Source organism: Diabrotica virgifera, chromosome 9 (assembly GCF_917563875.1).
Source record: "Diabrotica virgifera virgifera chromosome 9, PGI_DIABVI_V3a".
NCBI classification, from domain to species: Eukaryota; Metazoa; Arthropoda; class Insecta; order Coleoptera; family Chrysomelidae; genus Diabrotica; species Diabrotica virgifera.
Genome location: NC_065451.1, coordinates 66921688 through 66942963, shown reverse-complemented (window position 1 = coordinate 66942963; position 21276 = coordinate 66921688). Strand labels below are relative to the sequence as shown.

The window sequence follows — 21276 nt, the reverse complement described above, 5'->3', positions numbered from 1 at the left end:
CCGGCTATAGTGTTCTAATGTCCTACTAACTGCACCAACCGGCTATGTTTCTAGGTATTATGCACATTAAAGGTTCTAATGCCTTACATAAGAAAATGAGAAAAAAGTCATTACCTTATGGCTGCGGCTTCCGAAGTCCCAGTAAGTACACGCATCGATTGAAGTCCCCTGCGATGGGGCACCACCTGTACATCCGTCACTTATTGTTCCAATTCTAAACTCTAGATTAGACTATTGGTTTTTAAAGTTTTACGCACTACCGGCAACTTTGGAAATTGTTAGTATGGTACTGCGCGACCCCGTATTTTTCTCCTTTTATCACTATTGAAAAATTCGCACTTTTTCCGCAAAGAATTCACCAGTTTACCCGTAACTTAAAAATTGCTCCTCGTTCGCTCGTCGATCACGCACACGCCAAGAAAAGAAAAAAAATTAAAATCGTCATTCCTCGACGGTAGTACAGCACACTCCCCCGAAAACCAAAAACATCGTTAAAATAAGTCTTCGAATCTGTTCCTATTTTATTAAAAGTTTTTAACATCGAACAAGAAGAATAAACTCATTAATTTTTATCACCCCGAAAAAGGTTCAGCCCTCGAAACTCACATCTGTCTTCTCGCTTTTTTACTATCAGTACCAGACGAAGAGGTATCGGATTACGCGTAAGGAATTTCGAAAACCCGACAATAACATATTTTAACAATAACAACTTCGTTGACGGCCATAAAACCATAGACGTTACACTCTCTATCGTAATCTCTTAATGGCACAATCTAGAAGAACAAACACCTAAGACAAGACACCAAAGCAAGAATCTATAAAGCAGCAATTAGGCCTATATTGACATACACGGCAGAGACGAGACCTGCCACATCTAAAATAAGACGACTACTAGAAACAATAGAGATGAAAATAGTTCGATAAATATCAGGGAAAAGTCTGTTGGATAGGGAGAGATGCAAAAACATAAGAGCATGCAATGTAGAAGGCATAAATGGATGGGTGACAAAACGGAAACAGGAGTGGAACGAACACATTAGTAGAATGGCAGAGGATAGGATAGTACGAACATCACGAGATAAGTCACCAAATGGACGAAGAAGTATTGGCAGACCAGGAGGAAGATGACAGAAAATAAACAGGCTTTTAAAGCCTACATACAAGAAGAAGAAGAAGAATTATTATTATTTTATTTTTTTCAACGTTTAACTGTAAAATACAACTTACCTCACAGTGATGACAAGATGTTCTTCTGCTGATATATCTCTGAAATTCGTTGAAGTTCTTTGCAATTTGCATTCAGCCAACCTCTAAAGTAAGTCGAATGCCTCAATTGATATCCTTAATACAAATAAAATTTTTTGTACTCTCACGAATTCTCCGTCCTGTTGCCGCCTCAAATTGTAAGTATGTATTGTCCTTTTCATGATCATTTTTCAGTGCGTAACAAATGATAGGAAAAAGGGTAAGTCCGTGATAATACACATTTATGACATTTATTCTAACATGACATTTTAGTTAAATCTGACAGTTGTCACATTTTATTTTCAATTTGGAATAAAAACCAATCAAATGTGTTTCTTGCATTTATAAAATGGTATTTTCTTTGATTTGTATAGTCTTATAAATTATACAGATTATATTTGTAATATTATTATCTAATTAAAAAAAAATATTTTTTATTATGGCGCCATCTATCGACAACTAGAATACGACGTGCCTTTTTTTCTGTTACATACAATTTAATGCGTTAGAAAGAAATCGAAAAACTGTGACGCACTGAAAGATGATCATGAGAAATACTGTACCCACGATTGTTTTTACATTATTTGCCATTATAATTGCCGAGGATAGTAACATTTTGTTCGCAACTTTAGCGAGAGGCATGATGTCTCCTCAACAGTCAGTTGGATGCTGACTTCTGACTTCATTTCACTCTTTTCACCGCGTCCAGGAAGCAGCGACCCTCCACCATCCACCTTTAAAATCCACCCACCAAGCCACGCATCCTGCAGTGCGGAATCGGCTTAACTGATTTCAACACCCTGGTGTCTACACACGCTAGCATCTGTAAATATGCGTACCGGAAAGTACTCAAGACGATACTTTTGCCACAACTGCAGGAATTGTTTCCTGAAGAATAGGAACCCATATTTATGCACGATGGTGCTCCTTACCACAAGGCTGAGTATTTCAACTTATTTAAAATAAAAAAATTAAAGTTCTTGACTGGCCAGGTAACTCGCCTGATATGAACGCTATTGAGAATGGGTGGGAACTACTGAAAAAGGAGATTGCGAACAAAAAAAAAACATTACTACCTAATAAAAGATAGTTACTTGAACCGCTCATATATGAGTGGAATCATAATCCACATCTCTATTAATCTATTCTGTCTCGAGAGAATGCCTCGACGTGTTCTAGCTCTTCTAGCAGCCAAAGGCGGACATACAAAATATCACAGACAACTAAACGTAAAGATATTTCAGTTGCTGGGGTTTATCACACCCCACCTGCCTGTTATTGACAAAAAAATTCACCTGTCGGATGCCGGGTTAATAAATAAATGATTTTTCTCAACTTTTTTAGTACAGTTTTATTACCTAAGAGTTATCACCTTATCACAAAAAAGAACAAAACAATAATTTTTTTCAAATAGAATCATTCATGAGAGAATTAACTTCATATAGTAAATTTTTCCTTGATTGGCCTAATAACTTAGCCAGCTACTGTAAAGAAAATATTACACTTGTTAGGTTTTTCTCCAGTATGCACTCTCAAATAGGTTTTCAAACAACCTTTTTCACTAAACTGCTTAAAACAAATTTTACACTTTTAAGGTTTTCCCCCAGTGTGTAAATCTCAAATGTCTTTTCAAATGATCTATTCGAAGAAATTGCTTAAAACAAATTTCACACTTGTGAAGATTTTCTCCAGTGTGCACTCTCAAATGGCTTTTCAACTGTGCTGTTTCACGAAAGTGCTTAAAGCAAATTTTACACTTGTAAGGTTTTTCCCCAGTGTGCACTCTCAAATGTATTTTCAAAGAATTTGTTACAGAAAATTGCTTAAAACAAATTTCACACTTGTAAGGTTTTTCCCCAGTGTGCACTCTCAAATGTATTTTCAAACTGCCTGCTCCGCTATACTGCTTAAAACAAATTTCACACTTGTACGGTTTTTCTCCAGTGTGGACTCTCAAATGTCTTTTCAAATTACTTGCATTTCCAAATTGCTTAAAACAAATTTCACACTTATAAGAACTTTGTCCAATCTCAACTTTCATATTTTGATTCAATGTTTTTTCTTCAACTTGCGAACTCACATAGTTTCTTTCGTAAGATGAATGTTCAGTAGTTGGTGTCTCCACAATTTCCATTTTGTTTTCGTTTTGGAGATAACCTAAAATACAAACTAACTATAATATACTGAACGGCAAAAAAGTGGCCACCTTATAAATTTCCTAAAATAAGAATTTATTGGAAGTTTTATGCAGTTTCATATTAGTACGTTCTTTAACGGTAAAATATTGCAAGACCTCTAAATTTTAAAGAACCGCTTGGATTGGATGTAATTTGGCAAACACATAGGTAACAAGTCAAAGAAAAAAAGTGATATTGTGTCGATATGTGCTTTTGCCACGGGGGTGGTTTTCACCCCCACTTGGGGGTGAAAAAATATTTGTCCAAAGTAGGTCCGGAAATGGATAAACTGATAGTTGTAAATACTTGTTAATACTTAAGTAACTTTTGTTCTATAGAGTTTTTTCACTAAGTCAATACTTTTCGAGTTATTTGCCAGTGAATATGTTCATTTTTTTCAACAAAATAACCACGCTTTTAGACGGTTTTTCGCAAATAACATAAATAGTAAGTATTTTGTCGAAAAAACATTCTTAGCAAAAATATACTATATAATATAGCTCTATACCTAGTAGAAGCAGAGTTATAGCTAATTAAAAATAGGTTCATATTCGTCAAATTCCAAATAGAATACTTTAACGTGAAATAACCAAAAATGAAGCACATTTCGGGGAAAACTCATTCCAACTTATTTAAAGTGTTTAAAAAAAGCTTCATTTTTGTTTTATAAAAAAAATTCTAGCATCAAAAGGAAACAAGTTACGCTCAAAATAAAGATAGTCTCGTTCTTTTGGTAAAAAAATCGGGAAAATCACTCCCTAATTAGTATCTCAAATGAACTTAATCGTCACGACTTCACAAGTATCTTGGCTCGTGTATGTATCGTTTATATGATCTGTAAGTTTCATCGGTTCAAAGTCCTTATTTTTGAAAGGGCTGTAGTTAAAAGGGGTTGAACGATTCACTGATCACGAATGTATGCAAATTTAAAAACACCAAATCTTAATCAAATTTTGTCTAACAGAAAAACAAAAAAATACATGATATTCAGAAAAGCAATGCTGACTTTTTGGTTTTTCGAGATTTTTGGTATCTCTAACAATTTTTAAGTTATTTTGAAAAAAAAAGCATATTTTTCAAAATTAAAATTTTTAAAAATTTTATTTTAAAACCAATTTTTTTTTAAATAAGCACTTTGAATCGGTGAAACTTACAGATCATATAAACACAACATAAGTAAAATAAGTTGTGGAGCGGTAATAATTAATTTCATTTAAGTTTCTAATTAGGGGGTGGTCTTCCCGATTTTTTTTTGCCAAAACTTTATTTTGAGCGTAACTTACTTAATATTTTTTTTTTGGATATTTCGCTTCGAAATATTTTATTTGAAATTTGGTGAATATGAACCTATTTTTCATTGGCTATAACTCTGGTTCTACGAGGTACAGGGACCTAACACGTACACCATTTTTTTTACAGGCTACATTTTTGCTAAGAACGTTTTTTTCGACAAAATACTTACTTTTTGAGTTATTTGCGAAAAAATTTGGGTCCGTGCAAGTTCGGAAAAGCGACACCTGGTTTCTAAGCTCAGCACTTTTATTCGCACTTTTAATTATATTGGCCAATCATATGGTCCTGGTTACTGGATAATTGTCAAGGCCATAGTCCAAAAAAATAATAAGAAGAAAAAATAAGATTTAGGTTATGTTATTAAAACGTAAACAATTGTAGTAAATAAAATTAGTTATTAAAATGCAGTACTGCAAGCAAAATACAATTAATTTAATTTACCTTTATATAATAATTGCATATCATATCAATATTGTGAAGCAATATATAATTTTTCTTCTTAAATGACAATAGGTATGAAATGTACGTCAATTTGACAATTTCAATTGACAATATGAATTATTTAAGAAAGTTGCAATATTTCTCCGCTATTCGCGCACGATCTTTTCGCGTATCCGTTCCAAGTACTTGTACACAAAATGTAGTCATTTTGTTGAAAAATGAACATATTCACTCGCAAATAATTCGAAAAGTGTTGACTTGACAAAAAAGCTCTATAGAACAAAAGTTACTTAAAATTAGTCAGTTTATCCATTTCCGGACTTATTTTGGACACATATTTTTTTACCCCCAGGACAAAAGCACACATCGGCACAATATCACTTTTTTTCTTTGACATGTAAGCTATGCGTATGCCAAATTTCATGTCAATCCAAGCGGTTCTTTAAAATTTAGAGCAAAAACCAATTTAAATATTTATTGCGATCATGTATGTTTGATTTTGACAATTTGTGACTTCTTAGTTTTGACGTTTATGTTGTTGTTTTCTGTAGTCGCTGTTTATTTTCAGTTGAAAACATTTAATCAAACAGTAATTTAGCTTTTCAAAGGTGGATTTCGACTAAGTGAATAAATTAAGATATGCTGTTATCTACAGTAGATGTTGCTCGAATTATTGCATTGCTTCAAGAGGGAAGAAGTCAAGTTTATGTAGGTACCCGAAACTTTAGGTATTCCGAGAACTACAGTACGGAGAGCTATCCATCGCTTTATGGAGACTGGTACATACTCACGTCGACCTGATTCCGATCGTAGAAGAGTTGTTACCTCGCGAATAGATGATCGTTTTATTGTAATGAAACTTTTTAAGGTACTATAGTTGATTTTTTAACCAAGAGGAGTAAACTAAAATGACAGGTTCACACCCAAGAAAGTTACTAAAAAGTCACCAAATTCATCTTCTTTTTTCGTTGATCATATCACCTTTCGATGATAATCCATACATATTATATTATACTAACACCTCACTAATAGCCCAGTAAATGAACGGGAAATTCGGCGATACCGTGTAATTTTCAGGGGCAACTCCGAATTGCATGAAAATTTGAATTTAGGTTCTACTTAACCTCCACTTCAAAGTTGAAATTGTACCGTTGGTTGCTTTTACTTGGGGGGTGACAGTCACCCCTTCTCGGGGGTGAAAAAACATACGTTCAAGGTAAGACCGGAAATGGATAAATTGACTGATTTTAAGCAACTTTTGTTCTATAGAGTTTTTTACGTAAGTCAATACTTTTCGAGTTATTTGCCATTGAAAATGTTGATTTTTCGACAAAAAAACTACGTTTTCAGACGGTTTTTCGCAAATAACTCAAAAAGGAAATATTTTATCGAAAAAAGTCCTTAACAAAATTGTAGCTTATAAAAAACTCAAAAAAAAATGGTGTATCAGTAAAGTCTATCACTCAAATAAAAACAAAGTTGTAGCTCATGAAAAATACGTTCTTATTCGTCTAATTCCAAATCGAATATTTCAAGGTGAAATCACCGAAAAATTAAGCACTTTTCGGGAAAAACCCATTTAAACTTTTTTTAAAGTGTTTATAGAAAGCTTTGATTTAATTGTTAACAAAAGTTTTAGCATTAAAAAAAAGCGAGTTACGCTCAAAATAAAGTTGGCCCGCTTTTTTTTTGTAAAAAATCATGAAAATCTCGCCGTGTTTAGCTCCCCAAATGAAATTAATCGCTACCGCTTTACAAACAATTTACTTACCTATCTATTTTTTATATGATCTGTCAGTCTCACCGATTTAAAGTGTTTATTTTTGAAAGGGTTATAATTGAGAAAGCTTGAATGGGTCACTAATCACGAGTGTATGCAAATTTTGAACAGCCATATCTTAACCAATTTTTGTCTTACGGAGAAACAAAATAAACTAACACATTTATAATAGTAACTTCGTAAATGATTGTAACTTCGTTTTTTTAAATGGGACACCCTGTATATTTTTACATTTTTGGATTTTTCTCGATGTCTTCTTTCTTAAAATATGAGGTTTTTAATATTATACAGGGTAGTTTAAAAGATAATGGCGGTTTTTTACAAATTCTGTAGCAAACTTCACACCCTGTAGAATTGATATCGCACTGATTTGATATCGAAAACTCCATTTATGTTCAAGTGATTTTTAATATAGTCTATTATTAATAAAAATTATTAATATTGCGAAACGTTTCATTTTAGTATAAAGGGTTGGTCCAAACTCGGAATGAGTATTTTCCGAGTTTTCTTAAATGGAACAGCCTGTATTTTTGTATTGTAATGAAATGATATTTTATATAGTACTTTTTTATTTCTTAAGCATTCCCTATACCTAACTGCTTTATTTTGTAATTTATCCGTAGTTCTTTAAGCCAAACATTAATTGCAACAAAAATTACTTGAAATTTTATTAGATTTGCCGTGAAAATATTCAATCATAAATAATTTTTTGAAAATAAATACATGTTAATCTAGAATGATCCTTAAGTTATTAATATTGGATGAGATACCAAAATGCCCACGTTGTTAACATTATTGGTACATAAAATATTAATAAAAACAAACCATATTCCACCTAGTTGGCTATGGCTTTGACACTAAACTTGCTTAAACATTAGACATTATTATTTTTATAGTTCTAGTTGCTTTGTTACCATTACTAATAAAAAATTTTGTAACGAGGAACTGATTAGTAAAGTTTTTGTTCTAGGAGAGTATAACAAAAATGTACTACTAGCAATAAGAATTTATCATCTGCAATAGGGTGGGCCGTTGAGTAATGTGTTTTTATTTTGTTTTTTTAATTAAGTTTCCTGACCCCAGAAAAGATGTATGATAAGATAACTTACTTCACAGTGTTTTGTTTTATAATTAATTTTATTTTTTTCCACTGCAACAAAGCCGTATAAGAATAAGATTTTTTCGAAAAAATCTAATCATCTAATAAATGTCAAATTCGTTTTTTTTTATTTATTATGGTCTCCTGAGCCAGAAAACGTGTTTGATAAGATAACTGCCATCATAGTATGTATTTTGGCAGATAAATAATTTTTTCCACTACCACAGAGTTGTATAAAACTAAGGATTTTTCAAAAAAACTATATTTTTTGTATGGTAGATTTTTTTGCATACAAAAAAAAATAAATTGAGCTAAAGCTGACTTTGATTTGAACACAAAAAGTAAACGAAAATACGCCCTCTCAACCGCTTGTGTGTGACAATGGTATGCTGTTACATATGAGAAAAGACTGGTGTCGGGATTTTCAACAACTTCCCTTAGTTGGTCTTTTGATAGCTTCATAGCTACACGAGGCTCTGTTCATAAAACTTTCTGACAATCGATAATCTCAAAGTACCTATTCCTTAGCGCAAAAAAATAATTCTGCTACTATGACATATCGTTTATCTGTGTAATTTAATTATTTCCTCTTAAAATTGTTTAAAATCCCAGTTGTCTTATGTTTTTACGTTCACCAAATAATATCATAATCAAAATAATATTCTCTGGACTGCCAAAGTATCCCTTTCCTTAGATATTTTTGTAGACTATATCTTTTATTCTGGTATTCAGAAGAGGTCTGCTCGCAGAGTCATATTGTCTTCAATAGATGTCTTGCACCATAAAGTCATGATGGTTGAGTCTTAATGCAAAACCACATGGGCGCATTCACTTTTATTCTAAAATGGCTTATAGTCTGGGCTGATTATCGGAGAATAGGCCATTTTTGGGAAAAGTTATTTACCAGCAATTTTATTGCTGGAATCGAATCTTATGATTGTATATATTAATAATATAGATATGCAAAGTCCGCAGATAGTGTGCTACTTTTTTTATAAACAAAATGGCGCCCGAAAATCGTGTTTTTTCAAGTTTTGCTCTATAACTCCAAAGATTTTAACTTTAGACCAAAAACACCCAAATAAAAATTCACCGCAATTAAATTCTGCATAAAGACGTGTTTTTTCTGATTTACTTCGACGAAAACTTTGCCCGGAAAAAGCGGGTTTTTCCAACAAAATCTTTAATTTTCAACTAAACTTTTAGATAAGTAGTTGTTAATCAATAATTAAATAACTTGGTAACGTAAAAGCCCTTTCCGTATATATTATAATTCCAGAAGCCGATGGAAATTGAATGAACAGTTTAGCAACAATTGAAATGTTATTTAACAATTTACGGTCGCTATAATAACGACAATAATTATGATGCCTAAGAATAACTATGATTTTTTCATAAAAAGACACTATGCCTATCTAATGTACTTTACAGAATTGAAATTGGACTATCTAAGCGGCCTCAGGAATATTTTAAAATTATAAACAATTTTTTGGCTTATAAACAAATAGAATATCTCGGGAAATATTAAACTAAAATAAATTGTGAAGAGGGTATTCGAAAGATAGCGGTAGGACGCTTGTTTTAAAAGAAAAAACGTTCAATTATGACTAGTGATTCCTGAGATACAACCGGTGAAAGTTGACCGGAATTTACGGCAAAGATATAAACAATAGGATCATAATTTTCAAACCATCACCTTTTTATTTTTGTCCTCTTTCTCCACACCAATTTTCATATCTTTAAAATCCTCATAACATATATTATTATAATAAAAACTATCGATAATACGTGTGAAAATTGCCAAAAATAGCAAAAAAAATTAGGTTGGAGAAAATGTAACCCTCAAAGTTCAAAATCGGTATACGTTAACAAAATGCATTTTCTCGGCTTCCCATGGAGCAATTTCCTTCATTCTTTTTTTGTTCCCAAGTAACTCGAGTAGAGCCATCGAACTAACGCATTATTAAATGTCAAACTTGCTTTTGTTTTGTTATAATAAATTAATTTATTTATTATAACAAAATATTTTAATTTGTTTAAATAAAAATTGTTTAAATAATTATACAGCTTTCAAATGAGAATATTTATGTTTTTAACTTTAAAAGGTACACTTGTAGTAAGTTTATCTAAAAAAAAAGCCTACAACTGGAAAAAATATGGAATTTTCTGTTCTTATAAATAAATTAATCTATTATAACAAAACAAAAGCAAGTTTGACATTTAATAATGCGTTAGTTCGATGGCTCTACTCGAGTTATTAGGGAACAAAAAAAAGAATGAAGGAAATTGCTCCATGGGAAGCCGAGAAAATGCATTTTGTTAACGTATACCGATTTTGAACTTTGAGGGTTACATTTTCTCCAACCTAATTTTTGATTGGAATTTTGCTATTTTTGGCAATTTTCACACGTATTATCGATAGTTTTTATTATAATAATATATGTTATGAGGATTTTAAAGATATGAAAATTGGTGTGGAGAAAGAGGACAAAAATAAAAAGGTGATGATTTGAAAATTATGATCCTATTGTTTATATCTTTGCCGTAAATTCCGGTCAACTTTGACCGGTTGTATCTCAGGAACCACTTGTCATAATTAAACGTTTTTTCTTTTAGAAGAAGCGTGCTGCCGCTGTCTTTCGAATGCCGTTTTGACAATTTAATTTAGTTTAATATTTCCCGAGATATTCTATTTGTTTATAAACCAAAAAATTGTTTATAATTTTAAAATATTCCTGAGGCCGCTTAAATAGTCCAATTTCAATTCTGTACAGTACATTAGATAGGTATACTATCTTTTTATGAAAAAATCATAGTTATTCTTATGCATCAGTATTATTGTCGTTATTATAGCGACCGTAAATTTTTAATTAACATTTTAATTGTTGCTAAACTGTTCATTCAATTTCCATGGACTTCTGGAATTATAATATATACGGAAAGGTCTTTTACGTTACCAAGTTATTTAATCATTGATTAACAACTACTTAACTAAAAGTTTAGTTGAAAATTAAAGATTTTGTTGGAAAAAACCCGCTTTTCCGGGGAAAGTTTTCCTCGAAGTAAGTCAGAAAAAACACATCTCTATGCAGAATTTAATTGCGGTGAATTTTTATTTGAGTGTTTTTGGTCTAAAGTTAAAATCTTTGGAGTTATAGAGCAAAAATTGAAAAAAACACGATTTTCGGGCGCCATTTTGTTTATAAAAAAAGTAGCACACTATCTGCGGACTTTGCATATCTATATTATTAATACATACAATAATAACATTCGATTCCAGCAATAAAATTGCTGGTAAATAACTTTTCCTTGTATTTTGCTAATTAGCCCAGAGTATTAGTATTTGTTAATTTTCCGAAAGGTTTCCGATTGCTACATATAACCGAAAGGTGCGCGAAGCAGTGGTAATCCAGCAAGAATGAACCATTTTCCCAGGATGTCTCTTAGAAAGTTGTTCTGAACAAACACCACTTTCTGTTTTGTCAAATATCGTACAGAAATTCTTGATCTGTACTAAGATCGTCACTGCGAAAATCGTTAGCTGATTATTCTACTTTTGAAAATGAAGCTAAGAGTTTCGCAAACATACAGTCGTTCTCCAAGAGGCTCGAAAATGCACGTGGTCCACTGGTACTGCTATCCAGTTGTTCAAATAGATGTATTATAGGCAACTTGTTGACAGACAAACCACTGCAGGGACCTTTCGATTTTAGTCTCCAGTAGGTAACAATATAATGCCTCCTTTACGCCTGTATTTATGACAGTACCGTTCAGTACAGAAGCGTTGACGTCCAAGGTTATGTTATTTTAGAAGTGAAATAACGTCTGGTAATGTTAACTTTTTTACACTATCTTATATTTTATTTGAGTATATCATCACATTTTTTGAAGTAGGTTTCTAAATTAATTTTTGTCTATTTATTATTTAGTGGCGACACAGCCAAATAAAGTATACGTTAGTATATAACGTATACACATGAACCAGCCACAACAACACAGATTTTATTTAAACTTTTTTTGGGGCACAAAATAAATAACCCTGATGTTTCAAAAATTAAATAATAAAAAAATATGAAGATCTGTGTTTGAAAAAGTTAATTTTTTTTATTTTTTCCACTGCCACAATGATGTTTTATATTAAAATAATATAGAGCCTTTGTGGCAGTGGAGAAAAACATTTTTAGCTACTCGTTTTGGGCTTAAAATTTGTGTTTTAATACAACGCAACTCTTTTGACCTCAGGTGTTGTTATTTTACAGAAAAAAATTTTTCGGCCCACCCTAATCTGCAATTCCCTGATAGACGATAAACAAGAAGAGAAACTTTTCAACGTTTACTAGAATAGTTTCGACGTACCAGACACTTAGATTACGAGAACGTTCATACTAATATACTAATATGCAGATTCTCAGTGACAATATTTAATTCATTTTTATCATTTATAATAGTTTTTGTTCGATCAGATTTCTCGTAATCTAAATGTCCAGTTTGTTGAAACCGCACTAGTAAATTTTGAAAACTTTCTCTTTTTGGTTGTCATCTATCATGGAATTGCTGATGATAAAGTCTTATTGCTAGTAGCACATTTTTATTTTTTATACTCTCCTAGAACAAAAAAACATCTGAATCAGTTCCTCATTAGAAAAATTCATATTAGTAATGGTAGCAAAGCAACTGGAACTGCAAAAATAAAAGAATATTTAAGAAAAGCAAATGTTTAAGCATATTTAGTGTTAAAGTCATAGCGAAGTAGATAGAAGATTGTGTTTTTATTCATCTTAAACACACCAACATCTTATCTTAACTACGTAGGTATTTTGATATATCAACCAGTATTAATCAATTAAGCGTCAATCGAGATTAATATGTGTTTATTTTCGAAAAATTATTTATGATTGAATATTTTCACGGCAAACCTAATAAAATTTCACGTAATTTTTGTTGCAATTAATGTTTGTTTTAAAGAACTACGAATAACTTACAAATTAAAGCATTTAGGTATAGGGAATGCTTAAGAAATAAAAAAGTACTATAAAATATAATTTCATTACAATACAAACATACAGGGTGTTCCATTTTAAGAAAACTCAAAAAATACTCATTCCGAGTCTCGACCAACCCTGTATATACTAAAATTAATTATTTCGCTATATTATTCATTTTTAATAATAAAAGACTATATTAAAACTCATTTGAACATAAACGGAGTTTTTGATATCTAATCAGTACAATAGGGAACTTGCACATTTTTTTTATTAGATAATAATGTTCAGTTTTGTTTAAAAATGAGATTTCCAAAATTTCACGCTTCAAAAACTCGTAATAACTTAGAAATACATATTTAAAGTCTTCAGCGGTATAAAATAGTTCAAACGGCACGTGACGTCACATAGTTTTGCATTAGTTTTTATTATGGTTATATTTCGCTGTGTCTAGGTACACGCTAACGTGTACGCAAATAAAAAAGTTAGGTAGACGCGAATTAAACTTCATCAAGCCAGTGACGTCATTACCTATTTAGCTTGCGCAGTTACTATATATTTTGGTACATGCTATTTTGATATGTTTAGTGTTTGTTTGATGGAAACATATTTGTTAAGGGACGGGAAGCAGAACTATTCAGATGTTTCAAACTTAATTGTAATAAATCAATGTGTATATATAAAAGTATATATTTAGGTTAGCAAAATAATTATATGTATTTAGTTGACATGACATGTAGGTACAAAATATTGTTAAAATAATTTTTATACATAAGTGAGTTATTATAATCAACTATTCTAAATGCAAAATAAGCCACAATTTAACTAAAAAAAATATTTTATTAACGTTTAGACGTCCAAATCGGATGTCATTGTCAAAATATAAAAATTAGTCAGATTAAATAAATTATTGGAAAAATTTTTTTAATAAGCAACAACATTTTTGTTTAATTTAATATTATTTTGTATTTTGACAACGACATCCGGTTTAGAAGTCGAAACGTGAATAAAATCAATTTTTTAGTTAAATTGTGGCTTAGTTCCCATTTAGAATAGTTGATTACAAAAATGCCACACGGATAATAGTTTTAAAACAAGTTAATTATTTATTATTGTGAAAGCTTTAGGTCTTCCTTTTATTTTAATCTTTTACGGTAATACTATTTCATTTATAACTAAAAAAAATATATATTAATTTATAGTCTCTTATCTTTTGCGTACTGTTTTAAAATGTTCTTAAACACATTAAAAGAACTAAATAATTGTCCGCATTCCGTAGTTAATTTAAAAACAAACACTAAACAAATAAAAAATAAGAAATCACTGACACTCTAACTTTTTTATTTGCGTACACGTTAGCGTATACCTAGACACAACCTTATACTTAGGTATATTCTTCTTCTCATTCTTTAGTTTATTGGCCTCCACCTACTTGGGTATTTGACAAGCTCATCGTCGTGGAATAAGTCAAAAATATTTATATTCTAATGACATTTATCGTATGTCATTGTAATAATATATACCAGTTTGTTAAAATTGTAGTTTTATACTGTTTTTGAAGGAAAGGAACGAAGGTTTACTATTGAAAATAAAACCATTTTGTAAAAGTACAAATTTTCTATGAATAGGTCAAACGATCAAAAACACTTGTAAAGTCACATAAATGTATTTTCTACTGACGTTTATAACGTCTAATTTAAAATTCTGTTTACTTTATTGGAAAAATGTAAATGTAAAACCAAGTGACGTCACGATGCGTTTTGGACCACCTGTTTGAATTTGAATTTTTAATCGCCTTTGGGGGCCAAACGAAAGACCTACAAAAATTTTTTATCTTTGATACATGTTTTAAATTATGTTCTGTTGTGATTTATAACATTTTTTTCGAATTTAAAAATTTATGCAAGTTCCCTATTCTGCAGGGTGTGAAGTTTGCTACAAAATTTATAAAAGACCGTAATTATTCTTTTATCTTTATTTCTCGAGATATTTCTAACAGGCCCTTTATCTGCCTCACCCTGTATGTATATTATACATTGATAGTTGAAGAACAAAAAAAATTTTTTTTATTTATTATCATGATAATAATTTTATAGAGGGCGCCAAAGTTCTGTTCTTGAAAATTACATTGTCTCATGGCACAGAGTTATTCTTGAAAACGGCTTCTCCGAAACAAAAAAATAAAAATGGGATATTAAAAAAAAAGGTTAATTACACCGTAATCTACCACAATTTTATTAAAAATCGATTTAAAAAAATGGTCGCAATATGAAAAAAACAATTTTTTTCATGTTTTTTTTTTTGACTTTATTATCATGCCAAATTTTTTTTTCTTTACATATTTTTGTAATTTTCTGGTAGATTACGGTGTCGGATAGATAAACAAACCTACATACAGAAAATTAGAAAAATCGGGCACATAGTTGCAGAGAATAAGTCTGTGCCGATTTGAAAAATATAGTTTCGACAAAAACGCAATTAACAATTTTTTTCGGTTTATTTCGATCACGAAAATTAAGTTCGATCACGTTCGATTAAGTTCATAAATATATTAGTATGGTTCTTTTCATGAGCATTCTTCAGTGCGTCACAAATGATAGAAAAAAAGGTTAGTCCGTGATAAATACACATTTATGACATTTATTCTAACATGATATTTTAGTTAAATCTGACAGTTGTCACATTTTATTTGCAATTTGGTATAAAAACAAATCAATTGTATTTATTGCATTTATAAAATGGTATTTTCTTTGATTTGTATAGTCTTATAAATTGTACAGATTAGATTTTTTTTTTATATAGAATAATGTAGGATTGCATTCGTTAGCAAATACTTTATATTTTCCGTTACGAACTCTTAAGTTATTTTATTTATCATAAACGCGAGCCGAAAGCCAGTAAAGTGGCATTTGCCGAATAATCAAAAAACCCGATAGATCTAGGTTTAGCATATCATTGCCAAGCGACAGTAGTCAGTCACAGTCAGTCAGAGAAAAGTCGAGTGGACAGTAAAAACCACGGTTATTAGACTTTATTACGGTTGTCTTGTCCGACGGTGGTGGGGAGACTTATATTTTTGACTTTACGTCACAAGAGTTTACATTCCCATATTTTTAAATTATTTTCGATCATTGAATGTGTGTTATTGTGTATATATGTGTATTATTTGTGTTATTATGAAATAATAAGACAAATAGTACACATTTTATCTTATACCGGGTGGCGAATCGTAAAAAGGGCCATAGGAAACTCAATGTAAAGTTCTGAATTGTTGAATTCCTGCTTCCCTAATTATTCTACATCAAAAGTCATGAGAGAATACTTGTAGAGAATTAAAATCTGTATTAAAATTAAAAGTTAAAATTGTTCTACGATTTAAATGCATTCCAAAATTTTGAAAAATATGATACATTTGCCACAATAGGTATGCGTGTAAAAGTAAGGCCACACGTTACTATTTAACTGACAGTGCTCACACCATTGACTGAATAAAAAACCTTTATTATTAATCCTTTCTCCGCAACTGAGGGTATCTTATCAACTGTATTGTTTTTAAACAATAGATGATAAAATAAAAAATTAACAGTTCAAAAATGTGAACATTATTGCATTGTGTGTGGCCTAAGTTTGGGCTGAAAACTAAAATGTATTACATTTTTACAAAATTTTGGAATATGTTTAATTACGTAGACCAATTTTAACAGTTATTTCCAATACAGATTTCAATCCTCTTCAAATAGTTTCTAATGTCTTTTGATGTAAAATAATTATTAGGGAAGCTGGAATTCAACAGTTCAGAATTTTACATTGAGTTAATGCAAAACTTTGACGCATGTCAAAATTCTCAATGTGTTTTAATTGTATTCATTTTTTTCGAATCCTGAGAAAACTAATAAATATTTTTGAAAAATTTAAACTCAGAATGAAAGACTACATTATTACCGAGGGCTGAAAGTCCCTGAAAACTTCTATAATGTTTATTTTAATAAGTTACAGGGCTGAAAATAAAAGAGAAGTGTGATATTTAATTTCAAATATTTCATTCAATAGAATCTGCTTGTTTATTCTAAGGGGCTTTCCGCCCTCGGTAATAATGTAATCTTGTATCCTGCGTTTAAATTTTTCTAAAATACTTGGTTTTCTCAGGATTCGAAAAAAATCATATTATGATTCAAATGACAGTAAACTCTCGTGACGTAATCTCACCCTTAATGTTCATTGGTTAGTCGATTTAGGCAACCGTAGTAATGTCTAAGAACCGTGAGTAAACACCGCGTCCCACCATCAAATAATTTGATCAACCTGGTTTGAGCAAACTGAAAGTGACAGTTAGTGACGTCACATCCTGAGTGTTCATTGTGGATAATAATGAAAAATTTTAATTTTAAATAAAGTACAAACAAGTTAGACAACTCAATACAAAAAATTTGATCAAACTAGACTGATAGTGAGAGCACAGATTTTTAGAATTTCAAAAAAACTGCAATTGTGACGTCACTTTGACGTACTTCCTCAAGTACGTCAAGTTTGCTCAAACTGTTTGATCAAATTATTTGATGGTGAGACGCGGCCTTAAGACGCTGATGATAGGGGCAGACGGCCTTTTTCATATTGCATATTCTTGTTATAAAACCGTTTTAGGTTTCAAGTATTAATTACCGTTTAGTTATATTATCATTGTAATATACGAGTTCAAGTTCTACAATAAAATGTTTGCTGTATCCTCAAATCGACCTATGGCCAATTAATTAATCAACCCTAGACAACAGAAGATAAAAGCCTACATTTTGGGGGCCTGTCCGAGATAGCAGATAGAAGACAGATATAATGAGGATAAGCAGAGATATGGATTAAACGTGAGATCGACTGACGCTGACGTTTAGCCGCATATTACCGTGCCGGTACCGATATTGTTTTGAATGCTGATATGTTTTGAATGAAAACACAACGACGAACTCAAGCCGATGAAATGGTAATAACGAGCTAAACTATTAGAGACGATTTGCAAGGTAAGAGATTTATTTTCAACATTCTACTAAGCGACTAAGACGATAAGAAGATTGAACGTTATGTATTCAATGACATTTGCGTTTTGTTGATGTGCTGATACAACAGAAAATTCAGATGAACTTTGAAAGCACGTTTTAAGAAAAAGTTTTTTATATGAATGAACGATTAATTGATTTTGATTTAATTTCGTGTCTATTATAAAAACATTCTCGTATATTTTTTGTTGAAGACATATTTTCGTTTTAAGATTAGGAAAACAATAATTTTTGTAGGTTTTATACCACAAATATGCATTACTAAGGTTATTTCATTTTTTGAAAATTTGTAATTTTTGCATGCTTATAGTTTCTTACGTAGTTATAAATATTTCTTTTGACATTGTTGAATATTTTTTGAAAATATTTTATTATGGCAACTTTAGGTTCTATTCGTAATATTGACTATAATATTACTCACGCTAAGTTAAGAGTTGTTAAAATTTTGCATTATATTTGTTTTACCACTGAAGGTGAACCTCGAAAAACTAGAAAAGCTTTGCGTGCTTTTGCTGGTTTTCGGCTCGACGACACTTCCGAACAATTTATGAGTAAATGTAACCATGTAAGTGAAAAATTTGATCTTCGTGCTTTAATTGTGATATGCCAAATTCTTGATTTGAATTATAAAAATGAGAAGCATGACGTGGTTGTTCGCATTTGTTCCTTTTTGAATACCTTCATTAACGACGACGAAACTGAAGACGACGAAGAGACGTATCAGATATAGACGAAGACGACAAAAGACGAAAGGAAGAAAAAAGACAACTGGAAGATGAAAAAAGACGATTACAAGAAAAACGACGATTGGAAGACGAAAGACGGGAAAATGATGAAAGACGAGAAAAAGAAAAACGACGATTGGAAGACGAAAGACGGAAAAATGATGAAAGACGAGAAAAAGAGAAACGACGATTGGAAGAAGAAAGACGAAAAGACGATGAAAGACTTGAAGAAAAAGAAAGACGAAGACGTGAAATAAGAAACGACGAGCTTAAACGAAGACGCGAAGGGCGAAATTATGACGAAGGACGACAAATATGTGATGAAAGACGTAGATATGAACGAAGTAATGCCGAAGAAAGACGAAGATACGAAGAAAGACGATATTACGAAGATATTCACGTACATGAAGAAATTGGAGAAAGAAGCTATAGCGCAAGCAATAACGCTGAAATGAGATCCGCGAATAATGGAGCGACTGGTACAAGACGACAGGAATCATTTGCATTAAGTTTTAGAGACGTGGAAGACAGCATAAGATCATTTAATGGAAAAGATTCGCACGTGGATTATCGAGTTTGAAGAAGTAGCTGAGATAACAGGGTGGAACGACTTACAAAAATTAATAAAGATAAAAAAGATCAAGGCAGGTTTTGTTTATATTTGATTCAGAGTTGGACTACCATCTCCATATAGCTATTTCAGCATCCTTATGCATCATCAGTGAAGTTTATGCAGTCACAACTCTGAAGGAAATACAAACATTCTGCCTATTTTAAGGCAAACCATCGCAATGCAATGAACCCACCTTTCGAGACTCAATTTAGCGACATCTCTCGTATTACGAGGAAAACAACGAAAAGCCCCAGATACAAAGTTTACTACATTTTAAACAATTATAATAACTGAAATAAAAATATAATAAACAATATTTTAAATATAAGACTTTTCGTTAATAAACTGCTTTCTGGCTGCATCCCGTATCTCCGGATTTTACAATATATAATCACAGAGACGACGAAAATAGTAGAAAGCAAATAGAGGACACTTAGGCCACGCATTTACCTTCTCTTCGTCTAGGAAAAGGACCGAAAGACACTTTCTAAATACTCAAAACTGAGTAAAAATTAAAAAGATAAAAAAGATCAAGGCAGGTTTTGTTTATATTTGATTCAGAGTTGGACTACCATCTCGATATAGCTATTTCAGCATCCTTATGCACCATCAGTGAAGTTTATGCAGTCACAACTCTGAAGGAAATACAAACATTCTGCCTATTTTAAGGCAAACCATCGCAATGCAATGAACCCACCTTTTGAGACGCAATTTAGCGACATCTCTCCTATTACGAGGAAAACAACGAAAAGCCCTAGATACAAAGTTTACTACATTTTAAACAATTATAATAAATGAAATAAAAATATAATAAACAATATTTTAAATCTAAGACTTTTCGTTAATAAACTGCTTTCTGGCTGCATCCCGTATCTTGCCAAATTGTTTGTGCAGTCAGAAAAAGGCATCAGAAGTTGGCCTGATTTGAAGAGATGTTTAATCGAAGAATTCGGAGTACATGTAAATAGTGCACAGATACATAACATGTTGATGAAGAGACGAAAAAAATCTGATGAGACTGTACAAGAATACATGATTAAAATTAGACAAATAGCTAATAAAGCTTACTTAGAACAAGAAGTTGTTATACAATACATAATTGATGGAATACAAGACGGATCAACCAATAAACTAGTGTTATATGGAGCAAAAGATTTTGCAGACTTTAAGGAGAAAATTAAACTGTATGAGAGGATACACTGTAAGGAAACTACTGGACAAGCTCAAGGCTTTAGAGCAAATAAAGAAGGATCTAAGAAAAACGAGGACATCGCTAAAAAGGAAAAAAAGAGAGAAGAATGACGGGAAAAGAGAGAACAACATTATTTGTTTTAATTGTGGAAATAGAGGTCATAGATCTAAGGACTGCCCAGATAAGTCCAAGGGAACGAAGTGTCTTAGCTGCAACAAATATGGCCATGTTTCAAGTAAATGTTCCAATAAAAATTCGACGAAGGCTACTACAGAAAACACAGCTTTGAATGTAATTGAGGTTCAGCCAAAAACAGCGCATATTACAACAAGAGTTGCACGATGGGCACTGATGCTAGAGGAGTACCAGTATGAAATTGAGCATAGAAAAGGTACTCAGATGTTTCACGTGGATACTCTTAGCCGGTTTCCAAAAGTTTTAACGGTTACATAAGAAGATGGTGTAATACAAAGAATTAAAGTTGCTCAGGATAAAGACGAGCACATCAAGGCGATAAAACAAATAGAAGCATATGAAGATTTTTACTTAGAGCACGAAATATTATACAAGTATGTCAATGGATTAAAACTGTCAGTTGTACCGAGAAATATGCAGACTGAGGTAATAAGAAGAAGTCACGAGATAGGACATTTTTCTGAGAGAAAAACTGAGGAAGTAATAGTT

At 31.5% G+C, this 21276-nt stretch overlaps 1 protein-coding gene across 1 annotated transcript; it reads left to right on the top strand.

Annotated features, from left to right (window-relative positions):
• Positions 1-44: 44 nt before the first annotated feature.
• LOC126890991 (capping protein inhibiting regulator of actin dynamics-like) lies at positions 45-19367 on the top strand. Its single transcript, XM_050660172.1, has 2 exons — positions 45-141; positions 18793-19367. The coding sequence occupies exons 1-2, from the start codon at positions 45-47 to the stop codon at positions 19365-19367; spliced, it is 672 nt and encodes a 223-aa protein (XP_050516129.1).
• Positions 19368-21276: the final 1909 nt, after the last annotated feature.

Coding starts and splice junctions, on each gene's coding strand:
- LOC126890991 (XM_050660172.1), top strand. CDS start 45: ATGTTTCTAGGTATTATGCACATTAAAGGTTCTAATGCCTTACATAAG. Junction 142..18,792: donor CTGCGGCTTCCGAAGTCCCA/GTAAGTACACGC, acceptor TATCAGATATAG/ACGAAGACGACAAAAGACGA.